A 23,660-nucleotide genomic window follows, 5' to 3' on the forward strand; every position below is an offset into this window, starting at 1 on the left:
ATGATGTTTCCATTAAAGTAAGTACAAACAGCAAAAAAGGAAAATGCACTAACAAGTTATAATGCTTTGTGTAAATTCAGCTTTATTGTGCAAGCATGCTGTTCCTTTGTTTTTTTAAATATGTAATAGATATGCTGAAATTTGTAAGTGGACGCAATTCATAATGTGTGGGTGTGTGTGTGTGGATATATATATTGTTTGTGTGAGAATTCTTTATCATGAAGTAAAGTTGCATTCTTTTACAAAGAGAATAAATTTAATTGTGAGTGACTGGAAATTGAATGTTTTGTAAGCAGTTGTTTTGATATATCTAGTAAGTTGTGCTTGTACTTGCAAATATTTGAATTTGGATAAATTCATGGGAAGTACAATTCCAATATTTGTTATTCATTTAATTTTAAATTTGTTATCAGAAAATATGCCTGAAGTATCTTTAAAACACAATTATGCAATGCCAGAACTTACTTCATTTAGTGTCTTATGAACAAAACATTTTGTGTGGTCATGGCATATTATGAGGCAGTGGGTGGATAAGGAGTGTAAGTGTGAATACATTCTGTAAGGTATTACAGGTTGCTGGCAAAGTGATCATCCAGTTTGCGTATTAGGCATGAGACTAACAAATCCCACCATTAAAAAGGGCCAGCAGATATTATATTATGCAGGGTCCTGTACTTAGTTGAATTCTTAGAATGACCTAAACAACAAAAAATGGACATGAGATTTGGAACTTGTAATGTCAGGAGTTCCTATAGGTCAGGTTATTTGAAAACAGTATCGAGAGAATTAAAAAAATATTAGATTTAGTTGGAGTGCAGGAAGTGAGCTGGCATGATAGTGCCATTGAACCAGCAGGCAAGTATACATTCTTCTATAGAAATTGGAATTTTGTTCATCATTTAAGGACAGGCCTTTTTATTCATAAGGAGATCATATCAGCAGTTAAGAGGGTAGAATTTGTTAGTGATAGGATGTCACATATTATAGTAAGAGGCTTTGATTGTTCTGAATGTGCATGCACCAACCATGGGTAAGTGTCATAATACAAAGGACAGCTTGTATGAAGAACTAGGAAATGTATTTGATCAGTTCCATAAGTACAATGTAAACATTTTATTAGGAGATTTTAATGGTAGGTCGGGGAGGTAAGATATTTTCAAACTGACAATTCAGAATGAGAGTTTATACAAAACTAGTAATGATAATGGTATTAGTGTAGTAAACTTTGCTGTATTAAAATATCTAGCTGCCAAGAGTGCAAGATGGATCACATCTTGATAGAAAATGACAAGTATACTTGATGATATTTTAGAGGGACTGACTGTGATGCTGACCACTATTTGGTGCTTACAAAACTTAGGGAGAAACTATCAGTAAGTAAACAAGCAACACATAAGTTTGATATTCAGAGATTTCATCTCAGTAATCTAAATAACAGGTTTGCAGCTTTACAAAACTTGGATGATGATATGGACTTCAGTAGGGTTTGGGAAAATATCAAAATTTCAGTGAAGGAGAACCTTGGGCATTATGAATAGAAGTAGCTTAAGACATGGTTTTGTTAACAATGTTCAAAATTATTAGATAGAAGGAAACAAGCCAAATTGCAGTGGTTGCATGTTGTAGTTTCCTGACATTTTAGAGAGCCTCACATCTCAATTCCAAGACACATTTTGTCAGTTTATCAAAGCAACTTACTAGATATTACTCTGTTTCCTGCAGTGAATATAGTGTACTTTCCTATCTGTGATAAATCAGTAATATCTGTTCATAGTTACTGATATTCATGCTTTGACAGTGGTAAAAAAACATTTGTAACTGTATGTGTCATTTTATTTTACATCTTTGTAATGAATTTTTAAATGTAAAAAGCAATGTATTTTAAAGTTCAGTTTGATCAATTGTTTTAGTTTTTAATTATTTATCAGTTTTATAATAAAGTGATAATTATATGTAAATTGTTCACATTTATGTTTAACAGCCCTTCTATTTTCATAAACATTGATAACTGTTTTATTTTTAATGTATTTAATCTGTAAAATCACATTTCAGCCATATATAAGTATCATACCTATTAACATTTATTAAATATCTTACAGGATTATTACATATTAATACATTATTTTAACATAATGTTTTTAAAATTCATTTTCAGAAGCAGTCTCTCTTAGCATAACAAAGGAAACTGAAGTCTTTGAAGAAGGTAAGCAATAATTACGCTTAATTTGTCAATTCTCATTCCATGCATGTTCATTCTTTACATTCATCAAACGTTTTGAATCTGTATATTATCATCTGATCTCCATTTCATTTTAATCCAACTTGATTTAATGTTTCAGAGTATATTCTGAATGTTACAGATATTCTTGTGTGTTGTGATAAGGTGAGATAATGTGAGGGTTTTGAGACACTAAGGGATAGTTAATACTGCAGAAAACTTGAAGATAAACAAAATAGATGGAAAGAATATGTAATCAGGAAGTCACCACTTTGACTTCCATGTCAAGCTTTTTTTATTATGGGAAACAAGACCTTGTTACCTGTGGAAAAGTTGGAGGGAACAAACAATTTAGCCCCTGAACAGATTTCTGGCCTAAAACTTGGTGGGAACAGGAGGTTGTACTTCCTGCCTACTGAATGGTTAGCTTATGAGAATATTTGACATGAAGAAAATGAAACATTGTTAAAAATAGAGGTGCAATACTAGTTCAATTTGACCTGTAGTTTCAAACATGGCATGTAAATAAATTGTTCTACCTGTGTTATGTTTGACTTTCTTTTCCAGACACTTTTCCTCTACATGTGGAACAAAAAATGAAAAATATGAAATCACTGTGCAAAAATAATGCTGATCCTCAATACTGTTTATGAGATACAATGAGATATATGATTTGAGACTTTCACGGCGAGTACAATCAATTAAATCTTCTCGAGCAATCAGCCGCTGATTGCCCGAGAAGATTTTATTGAAGATACAATGAGAATTTTAAAACAAATTTGAATCTTCCTTTTATTATGAATAATAGAGATTTATATGAGTAGGTCTCCAGTTTTTATAAAGAAATGATATGAACTAAATTGTATCATTCAAAGGAACACAAAGAGAATGCTATGGCTCCTCAATTTTGGAAAAAACTTTCACAGCTTATGTATGGATTACAGAATCAAAATTATACCTTGGTTTTTGTTGTCTATTTTATGAAGTAATAGAGGATTCATTTTCACAATAACATGCCTTGAGCAGTGCTCCATGCTGATGGGCTAAATACAGAACTTTGGAACTAAATTTGATCTAATTTAATTTCTGCTGTCACAGAAACTTCCTATTACTTTACGAAAATCAGTTTTATTTTAAATACTGTTTTGGTTGTTCCTGTTTGTCTGAAAGAAGATGTCTGAAACTAAAATATTTGTTATATCGTTTTAAATTTACAGACTTGAAAGAAGCTGTGATAACAGAATTACAAGAAGGTGACCTGTTCTTCTCAGTGACCTCCTATGTGGGAGAAAATAAAGATGCCATTAACCTTGTTGAAGGTGAACGTGTTTATGTGCTCGGTAAGAACATGCTATTGAATCTGACATTGAGTTATAATGTAATGACATTCTGTAAAGAATATGCTAAATGCCAGTCTAGACTTAGTTTATCTTGCTTTTTCCTTAATTTTTGCACCTCCAAAGAAATTAAATAGAATTAAATTTAATATGTCATACCAGAGGTCATCAGAGTTCATAAGAACGTGCTTCCATTTTATACAGTATTTGTTTTTGGTCACAGTAGACAGTTTACCACTGATAAATTTTATGTGTACTGCAGAGCAACATAACTCAGACTGGTGGTTTGTGAGAAAATATCTGACTCAAGAAAGGGGTTTGGTACCAGCTCATTTGCTCCAAGATGAACCCAACTACACAGCCCATGTACAAAAGAGAGTACATCAGAAGATTGACAAGTTGCCAGTGTTTGAGAGTAAGTGTTTATGAAAACCTGTGGGTATGAGTGTCTGTGTGAGCTTAACTATTTTTTTTATTCTAAATTAAAGCTACTGTACAAAACATCATGGCCTGGTGTTTAACACTCCTCCTTTGTATTTTTGAGGTCCTGAGTACAAACCACAGCCTGGAGACTGACTATTCTAAGATGACTGAAATCCTACACTGGATATCCTGTCTGAGATTTTACATGGTTTTCCGTGGCCTCTCAATGCATGTGTAGGGATAGTAACCTCAATTAGGTCACAATCACTTCTTTCCATATATTTTCACATTCATTATTAATTATCCATCTGTCATTCAGTGGTATATATTATGAGCTATTGACAGTATCATGATTTCATCTGTCCAGTTCCTAAACCATGCTCTACGACTTTCCTATTAGATTAAGTTTAGTTCATGTATTGTCAAAATACATGCCCTTACATTTTACAGGAGGTAAATAATCAAACCAGGAATACCAGAACATTTAATAAAACTAGTTATAAAATCTTATTGTGTTAGTATTAAAAGGAATCTGTTCATTTTGCAGACTACTGCAACCAAATCTGTTTTGTATATGTCATAACATGCATGTCTCTCTTTTGAGAGGTTAATTTTTCAACACTCATTTCCAAATACTATTTCTATAATTTTGAATTAAGAAAGTCAATTGTTTTCACAGAATTTGCTTATATTAGGTGAACATAAATGTACATTTCTTTGTTATTTACATTTTAATTTCCTGGAATCATTGCAGAACCACCATCAGGTGAGCAAGCAGCTGCACCCCGCTTTATACAGAAGCTGCAGCCAAAACATGCACAAGATGGCTCAACATTGCATTTTGAATGCCAAGTTGAAGGAAATCCAAGACCACAAATTACTTGGTTCAAAGAAACTGCAATTATTCTCCCATCACAGGACTTCCAGGTTAGACTTAAAATTGAAAGATTATTTCTTCCTCTGTGTTCTGCTTCATCCTTTCTTCTTTTATTTTTTCCTTCCTTCTTTATTACCTCCCCACATATATGAACCAAAAATATGCATGTCCCCCCCAAATATTGTTCTTCTTTAAGCAGAATAAATCCCTTAATGTCACATTGTGGTCACTTGTGGCCTAGATTCAGTAAATGATGACTGTTTTATTATCAGTGTAGTTGTCTTTGAGGATGAGGAATAGCAACAAGAACTTATTTTGAAAAGAAGGGAGGTATCTTTGAAATACTGAGATACTATTTATATTAAATAATTAAGCCTCCCTCATCATTTTTACCTAATGATTAAAAAAGCATAAATTGAACAGATGCCCCCATTTTCCATCATGAATTGCTACTGGAAGTTTTACTATAATTTTGTCTCTCTTAGGGGTGGAGGCAGGCAATATATTTTGTTGGTGATATGTAATGGATCAAACATTTATTATATTATTTACACTGGAAAACATATAGCCCCATGTTTTATGGTTATTTATGTAATTAGCATACTGGAGCAAGTAATGTTAAGAAGGTTAAATGCCAATTTGCTAAATAACATTAATTTGGGTAACATCATCTATTTAGCAAGAAACTCTTAAACTTAAGAATAGCCTGTTATTTAAAAATTTTATGAAATTAGCTTACGCTACCAGTTTAAAGTTTCATGATACTCTACTATTTAACAGTGAATTCTCTTGTAGCCTCAGTACTGGAATATTGGAGTAAGTGTCTGAATTATGTTGATGTCTGCTCATTTCTACAAATCTTGGAAACAGTGGTTCATTTCTTATTTTATATATACCAAGCAGAAAACTGGTTTTTATTTTTTAGCAAAATAAAGAGTATTGTGACTTACTATATTGTGATCAAGGTGGGTGGGGCATGTAACACTAATGGGATGATGAGAAATGTGTATACATTTTTGGTTGGAAAACCTGAAGTGAAGAGACCACTTGAAGTACATAGATGATTCAGGTAGGGACTGGTGGCAGGCTGTTGTGAACATGGAAATAAATTTTCAGGTTAAAAAAGAGGTGGGGAATTTCTTGACAGAGACAGTATTAATTCTCAAGAAGACTCTGCCTTATGGAGTTATTTAGTTCTTATTTCATTTACCAAAAGAAAGAATCAAAACTTTTGGTCAGCACAAACAATAGCAATTCTATGGAGGTCATATTTAGTTATAACAGCAGTTTATTTTGTCTTTATTACAGTGTTCTAAATCTTGATTACAGTGTACACAGACAAATCAGACTTAGCAAATACAATGTAAAAAGAAACTCAGAATAGTTGTTACTTTAATGAATTCTGTTTTTTAGATATATTATGATGAAGACAATGTTGCCACACTTGTAATCAAAGAAGTATTCCCAGAGGATGCTGGAAGGTTTACTTGTGTAGCAAAGAATTCTGCTGGTTTTGCATCCAGTACAACAGAGTTGGTTGTAGAGGCCCCTTTGTCAGACCATGGTTCTGACACAACAGTCTCCATATCAAGAAAAAGCCTTTCGAGGTAATTATTTTCATTACAATTGCATGTTTGTTGGAATGATCATAGTACATCCTCCATGCAGCAAATTACATTTTGTTATATATGAGCTCTTTATTTTTGTGTATGATTACAGCTGCATTTCTCTATTGGATTCAGACAATAATTATATAAAGGATGCAGAATGTGATGGTTTTCATGTGGTACACAAAAGACAAATACTAAGGTACCTGAGAGACATGTTTCTTCTTTCCTGTTGCATAGTCTAAAAATTCTGGAAGTGATTTAGGGGCTGAGTCTTGGTAGGGTAATATTCTGTTTGATTTTCTGGAAATGTATTAGAAAAATGTAATTTAATGCGGCAAGGTAGTGTCTAGCTCATACACACTTTGACTTAGTATTCTTTAACATACTATCCCAGAAATAAATAAATGAATATAGGATTTGAGACTTTCTCAGCGAGTACAATCAATAAAATCTTCTCGGGCAATCAGCCGCATCAACTAGTTACCGTAGTACCAACTACAGTAACCAGTTGACATGGCTGATTGCCCAAGAAGATTTTATTAAATTAAGGAATGTTTATTGAATTATTATTTCAATAAAGAATTAGAAGTGATATCAACAAAATTATAGAAATATTGTACTGTCATGCCATTTTGGCTTTCCTGGTTTCAAGAAACAATTTTTAATCTAAGAAACTTCATTTCATAAGGAATATTGTCCAAAAATGTTAATGCCTTTACCAATCACTTAAATACTAGACAGTATAAATGGAAACTTTTTTTAAATTCATATAGTCTTTTTGGTAAAAATATATACAAATTATCCACAGTCACTGCCATAAATACCTCAAATCCTACTACATTGTAAATAATTGGATATAAAAGTGAGCAGGATTCATGTGTTCATTATAAGGACTCACGGCTGAATCTGCATCTTAATTAGTTGTTTACTGTCTGAAGAATAAATCCACTCACATATTTACTATCAATACATCCTTAATATGATGAATATGCCTACAACATGGTGATTTCTTACATGGGATAAAATAGACCATTAAACATCTGGTGATTCATGAGGAAGAAATCTCAAGCAATGTTTAGACAGTATTTTGTTTTCACCACTCTAATATAATTTACTAATTTTTTAAAGAAAACATGTGGATTTTAATATACTGGCAACAGAAGATAGAAATTATATTGTTAAACATGTTTACTGTAATGGGAATTATCACATTTTAAGTTTATTCCATGTTGTATTTTAGCTTTTGAACATTATGGCTCAGTGGTTAGTATGTTTTCTTCGCATTCAAGAGGGCTCAGACACCAGCTATCCCAGCTTAACTTTTGTGTTGTTTCACAGTACCTTGAGGATAATTTTGATTTAGTATCATGACCACTTCCTTTACTATCTCTCCCATTTGAGATTAGGTCTTTCAGATAGTCTGTTCTCTCAGATTTTTTGACTAAAATATTGCATGCATTTCTTATCTGTTGCATTTATATTTCATGTGTTACCCATTCCATCCTCTTTTATTTTATCACCTTAATAATATATGATGATGAATACAAATTATGTTCCTCATTTTACAGTTTTCTCCAGTCTACTCTTGCTTTCTCTTGTGTAGGTCCAAATTTTCACTAGAATTATGAAATTCCCTTCATAATTTTTTCCATGAAATTTGAGCACTCTTTCTTTTATATTTCAGCAGCTGTATTCAAATCAGTCTACACCTGCATCCATTAATAACTACATGGAACACTTGTTTTCACAAATCAAACTTTTGAATATCAATACATTTCTGCTGTAACCATTGCTGTCTTTCCTTGGGAATAAATGCAGCCAACCAGCCACATAGTATCTAGATTAAAAATCTTTACAGATATTCTTTAACATTCCCCATATGAGTTAATGACATGTTTAATACACACATGAATTATTTTATATCTTTTCTATCTCCAGCAGTTCTTATAGTTTATGTGAATTACACACAGGGAATCATCTCTTGCTGACATTCTGGAAGGAATTCCTCCCATGTTTTCACGAAAACCAAAACCTGTTTGTGTTGATGAAGGCAAAGATTTGGAACTTGAGAGTCGGGTAGTAGCTGTTCCTGAGCCACAGGTGACATGGTTTTGCAATGGCAAGGAAGTCAAAACATCAGGCAATGTTACTGTGATCTCTCAGTCAGACATACACATGTACACTAGTATTGTGTGCATTAAGAAGGTAAAGAAAAGCCAAGAGGGAAGCTATGAAGTAATTGCCAGAAACAGAGAAGGAGAAGCTTCTGTGCAGCTGACAGTGAAGGTAATGCTGATTGGGATGTGAAAATATTAATTTATGAAAGACAGACACAAATCTTTATAGCCCTTTTTTAAGTGCAGTGCTAAATTGCTGTTATTTGGTTTTAAGTTTTATCTTCAGTCACATATGGCATTGAAACATACGCACAAGTGGAAATGACAATGGATACTTCTCGTAGTGTGGTGCATTAGTAAGTGATTTGATCAGGGTGGCTAAATTCCAGAAAACAAATGTTTACTGAGTGTAACAATATGTAGCAGAATGTAACACTATATAACCCAGTCATGGGAAATAGTAAAATCATGAGTAAATATTGGCAGATAATTGAACAATATAGCATGTGAGTGCCAAAAGGTAGGTTTGCATCATCAAATCAGATACTTTTGTTCATTGTGAAGAATATACCTTCATTTGAATACTGTGTGCTGCATTGCATTCATGATAATTTACTGTGTAGTCACTTCATTTATGTCCTCTTAAAGGATTTTCGTACATTTCTGTATCCAGTAGTATAACCCAAAAATATCAACAAACCCAAAATATGTTCCCTAATTTCCATGAATTTGTTTTCAAAGAAAATTCTAAAGTGAATTCTGAAGTGGTTGATTCAATTGAAAATTAATTTCTGGCAATCTGTGAAGCCTTAGAAGCTTTTTTATACACAAGATGCTATTCATTTGAATGTATACAAATTTTAGCTATATCATGACACAGAAGGATATTATAGTCTGATTAAGCCAAAATCATACAACTTTTAATGAGACATATATGTCCCTTTCATCCCTTAACTTTATTATATACTGGCTATTCCAGCCATTTGTATGATTCTGTAATTTTGCTGAGATGTACTCTTCCTTTAACTTATTCTTCAGCTACCTATTGAAGCATTTCAATGTCTCTTCAGGTAAAGAGTGGTGAACAGGAAGCTCCACAAATCTTGGAGCCATTACAGAGCCTGACAGTTGAAGAGGGAGAGACAGTGGTGCTTAGTACACAGGTTATAGGTAACCCAACTCCGAAAGTGACATGGTTCAAGAATGGCAAGTCATTGACAGACCAGCCTACCCATAAAGAGGGTGATACATATACACTGACACTGCTGGAACCAACACCACAAGACTCAGCGCAATACACACTTCAGGCCAAGAATAGTGTTGGTCTTGCTGAGACTACTGCATCTATTGTAGTTGAAGGTAATCAAATGGTCTTTGTCACTGTGGTATTTATTGAATAATAAATTACATTAAAAACTAAGTATCTTCTTACTTTAGCAACAGTTATTTAATACAACAGATGGTAATTTTGATCAAGAATGGTATACTTCCTTAAGTCTATGGAAACAGTGATTTGGTTATCAGGACAGCTTTCAGAAACACCATTAAATGTAAAGCTCATACAGAATCAATTTGTGTGGTGTATCTGTATGTCTTCTTCTATGGTAGTATATTTATGTACAGTTTAATTCTTGAAACATAAGTAACATCATTGTTTGTGCCTCAGAACCCTAACTTGTGAGAGACACATAACACAATCTAACTCCATCCCTAATGTCACACTTAAAGGAACAATATAATGCTACTGTGACATCATCTGTAGAAGACAGACCTAAACAATTGTAAGGAATGATTGTACAGTTTCTGCTCTTTCACCATAGTTTACTTTCTTAAGAAAAACGTAGACTTGTGAGACCAGTGTACCATCTGGGTGTGCATGACCCCTATCAACTTTTGAACCAACTGATCAGTATTCATGAATCTTTATATAAATGTTATCAAAACTTTATATGTTTTGATATCCTATGAACTGTGGTAACAGTTTAGCACATACATAAACTTTTGATGTTGGGACATTAATAGTGTCAATTAGTGTAGGGTCCTGAAATGCTGAATGGTAATATTCAAAAATGTGCAGCTTTTGTTATTGTAATTCTTCATAGAATGTGAAACAGTAACATGGTGTGCTTCTGAAAATGTCATTTTGGTTTTCAGTTTGACAACAATAACTAATGGATCACTGGAGACTAGAATATAAAATATTATTTGAAGATAGGTTATTAATATTCCAATAAATCATGTATTTAATATTATAAGTCAACAGATGATTAAATACTTCAAAAAGTTGTTCTTGCCAGAAAATTGCTAATTACTAATTTTATTTCTCAATTACAGAACTACCATTTGATAAACCAGAACCTCCACTATTTCTGGAAAGGTTTGAAGAAGAGAAAGTTCCTGAGAAGGGAACTTTACGTTTATTGGTTAGAGTGACTGGAAATCCTACCCCAGAGATCACATGGTTAAGGTAATCACAAGAATAATAAAATAATTAAGAAACTTTTAACTTAAATTTAGAGATTGTTTGGTAATATGAGAAGTATTCAGTCATAGATTCATAACATATTTCTTGAAGACATAGTACTATTGTAGCAGACTAGAGCTGCAAGAATAAATAACCTAAGTTAACACATATAATACCTTCACATACTGTGCAGATACTATTGAAAGCATTTCAGTTTAAGTGATTAGTTTGTAACCAGTAGTGAGCTAATTTCTGTTGTCTTGTAGCTGATTGTAAGAACAATTTTGAGGCATGTTATATAATGTACTATGGAAGTAGTAATTTAAAACAAAATTTATGAAAGTGTTATATAGTTTCCAAAATTATGGACTCTAATTGTTATTAAAAGACTAGTAATAGTGAGTAAACATCAGAACAGTTTTTGATTAATTTCAGAAATAAATTGAAAGGAAGTCAGTATTTTTGTACAGTCAGTGAATAATGGAAAATAAAATTGTGAATACTTGTGTGTCTGGTATTCATAAATAGATGTTCATGAAGACAATATGACTGAGATAACAGGACATGGTATAGTAAATATTTAAATTTCTCCCAAAAAAAAGGAACAACAAAATCTAAATTTATGGTTGTATTATGTTTATATAAAAATTTGCATAAGTTCATATAATATGACATTTGCAGAAATATTTTAAGCATGAAAGTTTCAAGCAGTAAAAATTTTGATCTTGAAAATAATGGCTTTCATTATATCTCTTCAACAGAAACAATGAAGTCTTGAAACCATCTGATAATATAGCACAAACATTTGATGGTGAAACAGCTGTACTAGAGATACGAAATGCAAATTCTGAGATAGATGCTGGTGATTACAAGTGCTTGGCCAGCAATCCAGCAGGCAAAGCATCACATGGAGCAAGAGTCACTGTGGATGTTGATAAAGTGTAAGTATTGGACTACTGTTGCACAAATTAGAAGGAACTGTGCAGCTATCAGTAAGTAATGCTCTGTCACTGATTTTATGCCTTACCAGTTAGTACTTGTGTGCTAATTACAAAGTTTTAAAACAGATCCCATGATTGAAAACAGTATATTTACAATAAAAAATGTAAATTTGTATATTTTCCACAGATACACTTGAAAGTAAATTTCTTCATCTAGTAGTTGAGAGTTGTTCAGCTGATCTAGATAATTTTGTTATGGAACCTGTTTCTTGTACATCCAAAATAATATTATTCTCCAAATTGTATCTATGACTTATAAGTGGCCTTTTTGCTCAATGTTTTATTTTTTGAACTTATTCAGTTAGCATGTTTATTTGAAAGACTCGCAGCAATCTACAGGCCTACACACTTCTGTAACTGAGAATTCTGACTCTTACTGTTAAAACTTGGTTACTGTTAAAAGTCTGATTTTTTATCTGAATTAATAATGAGTGTATAAACGTTCTTAATCTTCTACTTCCCCAAGTAATACATCTTTTACTTTCAACATTCTGTAATAATGTGACAGGAGAGCAATGTAACAAATGTAAACATGTAACTTGCTATACAGGTGCTTTAATGACTACAGTTTACATAGCTAAGTTAATATTTTTCAAACACAAAGAATTTAAAATAAATATCAGACATGTCATTTGTATTCATCATAATTTATTTTCCATAGAGGTTTTTATTTAAATTATTGTCAAATTGACTTTTATATTAATTTCATAACAAGGTAAAAAGTTACAGTGGAACCACGGTTCCGGAGAATTTGACGTAAATACGTCTATACGGTAAGGAGTTTATATAGTGGCTTTATTCTAAATATTTTCTTTATACACGCTTTACAATTGATTAAAGTTTGAGTAAGACAGTACTGCCTACCTTGAATTGGTTACGCTTAAGATGGGTCTGTGGTAGCTGAAATATGTTATAAAATTTGTACATTTTAGAGTATCAACATATCGTGCAAACACCATATCTATACAAGATTTTTATCTAGTAGTACTACATTGAGGATTTGACATCAACATTAAGCCAAACGTTTCCTCCATAAATGTGACAAAGCTTTGATTTGTCTCCTTCTTTAAATCAATGTTATCTCCTGTCAATATTATCAGCATTGTATTAGGATCTTCTGTGGCCATAACTGAAAACATCTTTGTATAATTTCTCAAATGACTCAAAATAAATCTCTTACAATCATCAATAGGTGTGTGGTTACAAATATACAGGGTTACAATTAAAACTTTTTCACCATTGACCATACACTCTGCCGCACAAATATCACCTCTCTTTTCAGCTGCAGCTATTCTGTAATCTGCTCCATCCTCCTTAGGTAGCTTCATCAACAGATGTGGGGTAGCCATGGTAGTTGCTCCATGTTTCTCGTACATAGCCACTCCACCTGCTCTTTGTTCGTCACGTGATGCATTTATAACCTTCCAAATTTACAGTTTCATTGTTGTGCATCCACATTTTTTTAAATGTTGCCCTGATTGCTTATCTGTTTGCTGATAAATCTTTGTGAGTTCCTATAGTGTTAATAATACATGACAGTGAGCAAGCTGGTCTAATGATAAATTCTAGAATTGTAATCAACAGAATCCTGTTTCAAATCTTTGTCCATTTACTTGGTAGCCTTGTGGTTTCCTCAAGCTCCAGGCAAATGCTGAGGTAGTATGTTTGAATACACCATGACGTCTACAGTTGAAACAGCAAAACAATACCTCCTAACTTGATTACTTTTAAACTCTTGTTCCTGAGAATACAAAGCAACAGTCATTACCATATAGTTTCTACAGAGCCTTTTTATCTGTCAAGGCCAGAATTGAATTTTAAACTTTGATTCTTGTTGTATATGTAAAGCCATAAGTTGTTTGACATCTTCACATAAATAAGGGAAATTAACACAAAGTAGCAAATAATGCTTCTTGTTTTAGCACCTTTACAAAGAACTTGAAGCAAACTGTTGAAGTGGAGGAACAGACAACTTTGAGCTTAGAGTGTGAAACATCACATTCCATCTCCACCAAGTGGTTCCATAATGGCAAAGAGATAAGTGGCATGGACCACCGTGAAATAATTCAAGAAGGACGACTCCACAGGCTGGTCATCAACAAAACTACTGCACGTGATGCCGGAATATACAAATGTACTGTCAAGAATCAGACAACAGAGAGCAAAGTGACAGTTAAAGGTATTGAACTTGATAGACTACACATGATAAATTCCATTATCCATTATGTCATTCATGTCATTATTTCACTATGTTTAGAGCTCCTTATGAATATTCTAGAATTCTTGCAGGTGTCTGCAGGCATACAGTTGTCAATTTCTGTACTAGAACTTGCAGTGTAACATTTGCATGTTCAAGAAAGAGAAAGCATATGATTCCACAGTATAATCCTTAGAATAGCTTAATATTGTAAATAGTTGCAATTAAAAGGTGACCTATTACACTCTCCTCCATGGGACTAATTTTTCTATTCACAAAAAGACATATAATCTTGGACATTTATTTACATAATTTCTTATTTAGGTACTTTGAAATGTATATATATACCATTCTCTCTCGAAAATATCTGTTTTTCAATCCATATCAATTTGTTATGGCCAGTAATGGATGAAATGCAGGTATAATGGAAGTAAGATATAGTTTTGCCTTATCCCCTACAGTGTACTGGTCTAGATGTGAGTTCACCATGCAAGTTTAAGACATTTCCAAATATGTGGTAGAACCAAAACAAATAATTAATATGAATAAATTTATTATATCTATATTATTATGTCCACTTGTAGCTTCATAGAGTTTATATTGATGTGATTGCAGAGTTGAAACCAGACTTTATAAGGAAACTACAAGACTTTGAAGTTAAAGAACGGGAAAGTGCCATTTTAGAGGTTGAAATATCTTCTGAAACCGCAGATGTCACATGGCACAAGGTAAATTACTGGATGCTACTACTAATAGTCCTCTTACTGTATTTATCCTACTTTTCTTAAAATGTATGTTTATTTTTATTAACACATTATATATTGCTTCTCATATCAAATAAAACTGTCCAAGGATAATGATTACCATGCATCCATCCCAATGATATATCAAGTATTAGGTAATCATCTTGTAGAACTCCATAGTCTGTGGGTAAAACCAATCATACCAATTGTTCACCACTTCATTGTAACTGGAGCTGGCATCCTTTGATTGCCTTTGGTGAGACTTGGATATATGAAAATTGTGATGAGAGAGACCAAGACTGTATGAATTACATACAGGGAAGAAATAACAATAGCTTTCATCATACCTTTTTTTGTAAAGTGTAAAACATTTAGTAGTTTACACATGTGAATGCCCTTGTGGAATGCAGGATTTAAGTCCAAAACCTGTTGGGCAATCATAATTTGTTAAAGGTTGTATTGTATGGCAATTTAAGTTAAACGTAATTGTGGAAGATTGATACAACGGTAAAAATGTCCACTCTGAAATTATATGAAACACTTCCCTTTGCATTTAGCATAACATAAGCTTGATGGTGTTGGATAACTAATTTGTGGAATAAAATAAGCAATATGAGCAAATGGTGCACTGTAGGCATTTTTCTATTGAACCTACCTTCAGAATATACTTGTGGTGCAAAATATTTGAGCTGTGATATGAATAATTTAGGATGGTGAGCAGATCCAAGAAATACCTGATAAGTTTTTATTTGAGAAGCAAGGCAATGTGCGGAAGTTGTTGATCAGAGGCACATCTGTTCATGATGAAGGGGAGTATACCTGTGCTCTAGGAGAACAGGAGTGTACAGCCGAGGTCACTGTTGTAGGTAAGCAAATATTATTACAATTGTATTATACAATTGTTTTATATTTATTTATAGTTTATTTAATGATGCTTTTAGTATCTTGACTACATAGCTTCAGATGAGTGGATAAAGTGAGTAATGAATTGGAAAGAATGTGGAATGAAGTGGTCATGGCCTGATTTAAGGTATTATGCCAGCATTTTCCTGAAGGGACTGAGGAGAACCACAAAAAATCTCAGTCAGGGTAGCAAGTCTGCAAGCTGAGTTTTGAACCCAAGATCTCCCAAATACAAAGCAGGAGAGCTAACCACTCAATTATGACAAGCTGTGATGTGTGGCCAATAAGTGTTAACATTAATATTTACAGTTACAGTTATTGTCATAAATTTATAGATAATTATTATAACTTCTTGATCTTTCAGAACTTCCTCCAGAGATTATTACTAAGATGCAAGATGTGACTATTGCAAAGGGTGAGAGAGCCACATTTGAAATAGAACTGACAAAGGGAGATGCACTTGTGCGCTGGTTCAAAGATGACAAGGAGCTGCAGTTCTCAGAACACATCCAGCTGTCTATTGATGGCAAGAGACAAAAGCTCAAAGTATATAATTCAGAACTTGAAGATTCTGGTGTATATTCTTGCCAAGTTGGTGAACAAACATCCTCTGCTAGACTGAAAGTTGAAGGTCAGTGTATTTTATTAAATATGCCATTTACATAACTTAAAACACCATAGTGTATGCTCCAAATAAAAAAACTTCGTATGTGTATTAACAATTGATACTTGAACCAGCAGTAATATTGAAATTATATTAAAATTAAAGTATGTTTTAATTTGTCTTAAATTAATGTGCATAACAAAGCAATAACAAGATTTGTTAACAGTGTATAAATATATAGTAATATATGGTATTTGAAGATGCCTATGCAGCCATATCATGTCATTTCAGCTGAAGATGAATCATAATAATTTAATTTTATTGTAAACAGCATGAAGTTTTGAAAATCATATATCAACCAACCAATATGGATACCCTGAGTTGAACAGAGCCATAGATATTACAAGTAACTTTCACAGAGTAGGATAGTTTCTAAAGGTTGTGTTACATATTTGCAGAACCTGTGGTAGAATTCATCACTAGACTACCAGATGTGACACTGATACCACTGAACACAGATGCAACTTTTACTGTTGAATTGTCAAGACCAAATGTTGATGTGAAGTGGTTGAAGTAAGTAGCAATAAATCTGAATACTTACAAAATAATTATACAAATAACAAACAATCAGTACAACTACAGATGTATTACATTTACCTCAATGAGATCTTAAAATTATATTAAAGTTTCAAAAAGAAAAAGATGGCTGTAAAACAACATATGCATTTATATTTTTCAGGAAAGGAAAAGTGTTGAAAGAATCAGAAAGGCACATTATTACAGCTGATGGCACAATACGAAGATTAGTGATAAAGAAGACCACGCTTGAAGATCAAACTGACTACACTTGTGTCGCTGTGAATGTGAAAACAAACTCAAAATTGAAAGTTGAAAGTAAGTATCTCAAATTATATCACTAATTCACCATGGATTAAGCTCTCTGGCAACCCATCAGACCTTCATAGGACTTCTACATGCATAAATACTTATAACACATTTTTGTGTGAAATACATCACAGTGTGGAGATATGTTTGAGCTTCTTACTTAAGTAGTAATCTTTTTCCTAAAAGAAAGTAATAATAAGAGTAACAGTTATAATTTGTAACTTATTTTCAATTGTAGTTAATATTAAAATCCTGATTCAAATACAATCTTGTCCTCTGACCATTCTATACATGAACCTAGCATACTAAACCCATCGGCTAGCTCGCAATGTATTGTTGAATTGTTAACTCACATTACCTAAATATAACATTACAAAACAAGATTAGTAAGACTGGAAGTCCCTGCAAATAGGCTTTACAAATTTTACCTAAAACTTCTTGTTTTTTAAGGAAGGAATGTAACTTAATAGTTAAAAAAATTGTATAAATTTTATACATGCATGCAAGGATGCAATTTTGCACTATTTATCTGAGGGGAAAGATTGGTGGGATATATGTATTCATCAAGAAATCCTAAAAGCTTTGTTATAGGATATAACTACCACTTCTGAAGTCCACCAGTCAACTAACCTAACATCTTTAATTATTTTTATAAGGCCAGCAAAGAAGTGTGATTTGTAAGGTTACACAAACATGGACACAGATTCAAATAAGTGAAGAGTTGTGTTGTTATCCTGGTAACATAAGTAATAAACAATTGTATGCCAAGTAAAAGATACAGGTACACTTTCTGGTTTGGATGACATAATATTCCACCTACACTGGCAGAAACTATAATCAGTATAGCTCCCTGTGATCCTCACTTATACATTTTTATAGCCCAATGTAGTAATTTTAATTATGACAACACATTACTTCTGAAGGATGTGAGCAACATTATACCAAGAATATGTTTTCTTTACTTGTAGTTATTGAAACTGCACCCAAAATAAATGTGGACCTTCTTCAGAAAGAGTATAAGGTGAAGAAGGGTGAAGATGTAACCATCACAGTGAAATATACATCTACGCCTAAACCAAATGATGAATGGTTTGTTAATGGCAGACTTGTGAAGAAGTCCAAACGGGTAAAATATTTACTCTTATTTTAGATCTTCCAAAATGCATACATGATATAATATTTGTTGTTCTGTTACAAAAATAATAAGATTTTTTAAATTACTGTATGAATTTATTTTCTTCCTAGTAAGATGATGACTAGGGACTTACTGAGGTTTATAGAATGTTCAAATTGAATTGTAACTGTCTCATGTTTTGTTTATCTATCTGTTTAAGGAACCTTGATTCCAGTGCTTTCAAATTTAGAACTTTATATGGTTGTAAATGTTGCATTGATCACCTGATAAACCCGGATTTTAAGATTTTTTTTAAATTTCAGATAACTCAAACATTGACTGAGACAACAGCGAGTTTAACAATTAGAAAAGCAGAAGAGGAGGATGTTGGTAACTACACAATTAAACTCAAGAATAACTGTGGAGAAGCATCAGCAGAGCTTACACTTATCCTGATGGGTATGTTTGCATATTCTCAAAATATATGTTTCACAGTATGGACAATAGTGTTTTTCTACCATTTAATTTTTGCACATTTTTTGTTAGAAATATTTTATGAATTATGTAGGCCTAATTTTCTTATAACAATATTGTGATAATTAACATCTTATGTCCTAATTAAAATAACATTTGTGTGGCCCGAAAACCACAGACTAACTGAAAACAGCTGTATAGAATAATGGAATATCTTTCTGCTCTTTCTATGCGCCTACAAGTCACCAAGAAATGTTGTACTTCTTTCTTTTCTTATCTCTTCATTATTTATAACCACCTTTGTGCTAGAGACAATTTTACTTTGTTCATTTGCAAGAATATAAATTTTGATTTGAGTAGGTAGTAGAATGCATAATTTTCATATGTGCGTGCGTGCTACAGAAGTCAAATTTCGTTTGTATTAAACCAATAAAAGAGTTTATTATTTGTTATCTATAATGGACATTACAGAAGTACCGTCTCAACCTGGAACACCAGAAGTAATTGAGGTCACAGATAACACCATAACACTACATTGGAAGGCCTCAGAATATGATGGAAATTCACCAATTATTAATTACGTTTTGGAGTATCATGACAAGAATGATTTCACGTAAGCTATAATTTTTAATGTTACTCTAAGTTCATAACATAGAGATACAGGCATGCAATGAGAATAGAAACAAGAACTGCAACAAATAATAGCAACTTGTCATTATCATTATTTACTTTTCTGACTTTTTTTTAGTATCTCATGAAGTTAAAACACATTCAAATTCTAAAATGGCTAAATTTCTGATCTTAGTTCAAGTTTAAAAGTCTTATACAGGGTAAATATTGTAGATAAATTTAATGTTTGTATTTCCAGATGGATCAGGGTAAATGAAGATTTCAGTATAGTGGAAACTACTCACAAGGTAATAAACTTGCAACATAATGTAGAATATATGTTCAAAATAACTGCAGTAAATGAAGTGGGTCCGAGTCCTCCATCTCATGGGACTCGATACATAAAGATTTCAGCACCGATTGCTGCAGAATCTCCAACGATTCAAGAACCTCTCAAGAGTGTTGTAGTTGGTCTTAAACAGACTGTTACACTATCTTGTGTCATTGGTGGTGTTCCAGAACCTGAAATCAGATGGTTAGTATTGTATTTATTTTAAAAATAATGGAAGTATTAATATGTATAACTTCAGTTTTTGGGATGAGCTGCATAAAATGTTTGAAATTATAAAACATTTTGGAAAACACTGCAGTTTCCATCTTCAGGTGAATATGCAGCTCATCTCCACATTGAACTACAGCCGCAAAAGCCTAATGACAAGAGTGGGTATTAATATTACTGGGACAATACAGGATATAAAATGATCAGTTATATGTTGGATAATCAAGTTATGATTTCTGTTAAGGGCATAAATTTTTCTTTTCTTCACCATATCCAGAATGTCTGAGGCATACCATGCCTTTTCTGCTATGGTTATCAACAGCTCTTAATTTGTAATTTAACTTTTATTAACCATGTATCTCTTACATATGGTCTAGCCAGCTGTGAATTGCACTATCATACTTTCTAAACTGTTAAACCCCATAGTTAAGTTTAGTAATAGCTTATGATAAAGGTTAATCACTTGAAGTAGCTAGTTAAAATCTTGGCCAGACTACCAGCTTTTCTGAAAGGTTTCTCATAGTTTTCCCCAGTTTGTCTAGGCAAATGCCTGTATAACAGTTTGAAATAGACCCTGTACACCACCTTCCAAATCCTTACCTACTTTCTTATCATAATCATCTTTTAATCTGTTTTATACTGTATAACCTCTGCAGTTAAAACAGTATACTGAATAATTTAAAAATCAGTTAGTTTATTGATCATTAAAGAAGATATCAGAGTTCACTGCGGATCATCTAGTGCCAAGGTTCAGAGTGTTATGAAACCACTTCCTGGTCAAACATGTGTCATTCTTACATAATTTATAGACACAAGATTAAGTTTGCTTTTAGATGTAGAGTAGCATTCGTGTCACTAATTTAACCTGTAGTCACTTCGACAATTTTATTCAAAACTGGGATATCTGCTGCTGCAATGATTCGTAATATTTCTAAGTATGGGAAGATACAGTAACTGTTCATAAAAAAGTCATTAAATTGTACCTTTATAATTTCCATGTTAAAAAGAAAAGTGGAATCATTAACATTATTTATATTTGTTTTGTATATACATTTCTTAATCAGTAAAGCAGATTACATAATCAAATTTAATGCACTACTTTCCATACCTGTATTTATTATATGAAATTGAATAATGTTTAGGCTTAGGGATGGAAGAGCGTTCAAGAACAAGAGCATGACTTATGAGAATCGCGTAGCAAAATATGTTATCACTGAAACTACAGAAAATTCAGCAGGCACATATTTCTGCCAAGCTAGAAATGATGCTGGTTCAGCTGAAACATCCTGCCAATTGAAAATTCAAGGTATGTATATAACTAATTTCAAATTGTACAGGTTTTACTTTACTATCTTTCTTATACACAAACTTTCAGTCATTCTAGTGATATTTTACTATTTAAAAAGTTTTAAAATGATTCTTTATGAACCTCCCTCTTATATGGTAACTACACTACCAGTAACTTCTCTTGAAACACAACAAATTCCCCAGTGCTAGAGATGTGTAAGTTACAGTCCACAAAGGCATAAACAAAAGATGTTCATTTCTCTAATAAAGTTACTCCTTTATTTACAAACATTTCAGTTAGTGAGTGCCCAGCACTGAATGTGTAATTTCTTGTCTAAGCCCAGAGTATGACACTAATGTATTATTACTTTTCCTCTTCTTTATTCTGTATAGAACTTCCTAAACTTGAGGTAGATGATAATGTAATATCACAAAAGCTGCGTGTAAGAAACCAGTGGAAGGTCGATGTGAAGATTTCAGGATATCCTGCTCCTGAAGTGTTCTGGAGAAAGAATGGTGATGACTTACCTTCCACTAAACATTGCAGCATTTACACAGAAGAAAATTCAACAGCAATTGCCATCTATTCTCTGACTAAAGAGGACTCAGGAACTTATACTGTCACTGCAAAGAATGAGGCAGGCTCTGTCAGTGTTGATCTCAGTCTGCGAGTTATAGGTATGTACACTCTTTCATATATAAAACGTATAATGTAAATTAAATCTAATTCAAATTTTATGATTTGTACTTCCTCAACAGAAGTAAATTAACAAGTGATACAAAAGAAAAGGTTGTGCAGACAGATTTTCAACTATATGGCACTGTTTTCTATATGTTATGTGAAATTTTGGTTTGTGTCTGTTCCTTGCTAAATATGTCTAAATATAATTCCTATTAATGTATTTCTGTAATTTATTTAAACTGAAAACATAACTTTTTCTTATACCATGTTTGCTCCTTGTGGAGAATATGTGCCTCCTTTTGGAGATTTCTTGAACTATTAGACATTTGGTAGGACTCTTTAGATGAGTGATCAGCCCATCACAAGGTCTCTACCTATATACAGGACAGCACAACACAGAAAGACGTGGACAAACATCCATGCCTTGAATGGGATTCGAACCCATGGTCATAGCGTCCAAGCACATGAGACCCATGCCTCAGACTGCATGGACACTGTGACCAGTGAAAACATGACTTAATAAGACCAAAATAATTCTTGGGTTAATTACATTAGGGAAAAAATGCAGTGAACAGAGTATGGGCAAGTAAAATACTAAGTTGTTACTTTAGTGTTGTCTGTTGGAATATATTTTCTTTCTTTTTTCTTTTCAGTATAAGTATATTTTATAGGCATGCTGTAAATCACAAATGATTTACAGAGAAAGTATATTATTTTTAACTTCAATAACAGCAAGAAATTATACACATGATTTCTCACTACAGTCAGACAAGGGGTTTACAAGTGCATAAACAACAGAAAGCAAACAGATGTTTAAAAAATGATATTTTTGCATTCACTTTTATTAAAGCTTTATTAATTACTAATTTCAAAACTGTCCTTTATCTTACTTTCTCACTGTCACCCTTAGTGAGGAACGAGTTGAGTAAAAATATGTATAATAAGAAAATACAATTGCATTTAAAAGAGGCAAGAACTAAAATGATCATTTACATTTTGTGTTGTGTTATTATATTCTTGATACAAATGCAAGGATTCATTACAGAGAATGCATTATTTTCATATTTAATTTCATATCTCCCCCCTCCCATAAAACATTTGGAGTAAAATCATAAGAGCTTCATAGTAGCTGATACATACAATTTGACATGACACTTTACTCAGAGAAACATCATGGGAACATTTCTGCAGATGTAGAACAGACCAGAACACCAGGTAACAAGAAAAGTGGAGGCTGTGGACACAATTATGTTTCATCATCTCAGCTCATTTTGAACCAATGTAACATTAAAATAAATATTTGCATCACTGTTCATCACATTAGAAGCATATTTCAACAAAAGATACTGGAATTGAATAAGGGGGCTTATGTATAGAGGTTCAGGTGCTGTCTGTTAAAAATACAAGAGAAAACTGTATGTTTACAAGACAATTTTTATTTTAACAGCCCTTGCATTGGGAAACTATAAGCACAAAAAGGGGTATCACTAAGTATGTGGTGACAGACTCACTCATACATTATTTCGAGTACAATTTGTGGATGTCTGATTTATCCC

At 32.7% G+C, this 23,660-nt stretch overlaps 1 protein-coding gene across 21 annotated transcripts in view; it reads left to right on the forward strand.

The window, feature by feature from the left end:
• The window catches only part of LOC110827690 (uncharacterized), a 335,660-nt gene that overhangs the window by 294,435 nt on the left and 17,565 nt on the right, over window positions 1-23,660 (forward strand). For 20 of the 21 annotated variants that reach the window (XM_087351718.1, XM_087351723.1, XM_087351722.1 and 17 more), the window contains 21 exons: window positions 2,156-2,203; window positions 3,436-3,558; window positions 3,818-3,970; window positions 4,733-4,905; window positions 6,269-6,462; window positions 8,436-8,751; window positions 9,653-9,941; window positions 10,917-11,049; window positions 11,808-11,987; window positions 13,970-14,226; window positions 14,860-14,972; window positions 15,697-15,853; window positions 16,255-16,521; window positions 16,953-17,067; window positions 17,234-17,388; window positions 18,348-18,505; window positions 18,817-18,952; window positions 19,439-19,580; window positions 19,836-20,111; window positions 21,278-21,441; window positions 21,816-22,100. In XM_087351718.1, coding sequence (XP_087207844.1) covers window positions 2,156-2,203; window positions 3,436-3,558; window positions 3,818-3,970; window positions 4,733-4,905; window positions 6,269-6,462; window positions 8,436-8,751; window positions 9,653-9,941; window positions 10,917-11,049; window positions 11,808-11,987; window positions 13,970-14,226; window positions 14,860-14,972; window positions 15,697-15,853; window positions 16,255-16,521; window positions 16,953-17,067; window positions 17,234-17,388; window positions 18,348-18,505; window positions 18,817-18,952; window positions 19,439-19,580; window positions 19,836-20,111; window positions 21,278-21,441; window positions 21,816-22,100 — 3,834 coding nt within the window. The remainder of the gene's footprint in view (window positions 1-2,155; window positions 2,204-3,435; window positions 3,559-3,817; window positions 3,971-4,732; window positions 4,906-6,268; window positions 6,463-8,435; window positions 8,752-9,652; window positions 9,942-10,916; window positions 11,050-11,807; window positions 11,988-13,969; window positions 14,227-14,859; window positions 14,973-15,696; window positions 15,854-16,254; window positions 16,522-16,952; window positions 17,068-17,233; window positions 17,389-18,347; window positions 18,506-18,816; window positions 18,953-19,438; window positions 19,581-19,835; window positions 20,112-21,277; window positions 21,442-21,815; window positions 22,101-23,660) is intronic. The other variant, XM_087351719.1, reaches the window with a different exon arrangement.

Source organism: Zootermopsis nevadensis, unplaced genomic scaffold (genome assembly GCF_977971745.1).
Source record: "Zootermopsis nevadensis isolate Lab colony 2312 unplaced genomic scaffold, Znev_1.0 Znev_ptg000020l, whole genome shotgun sequence".
In the NCBI taxonomy this organism is placed as follows: Eukaryota; Metazoa; Arthropoda; class Insecta; order Blattodea; family Termopsidae; genus Zootermopsis; species Zootermopsis nevadensis.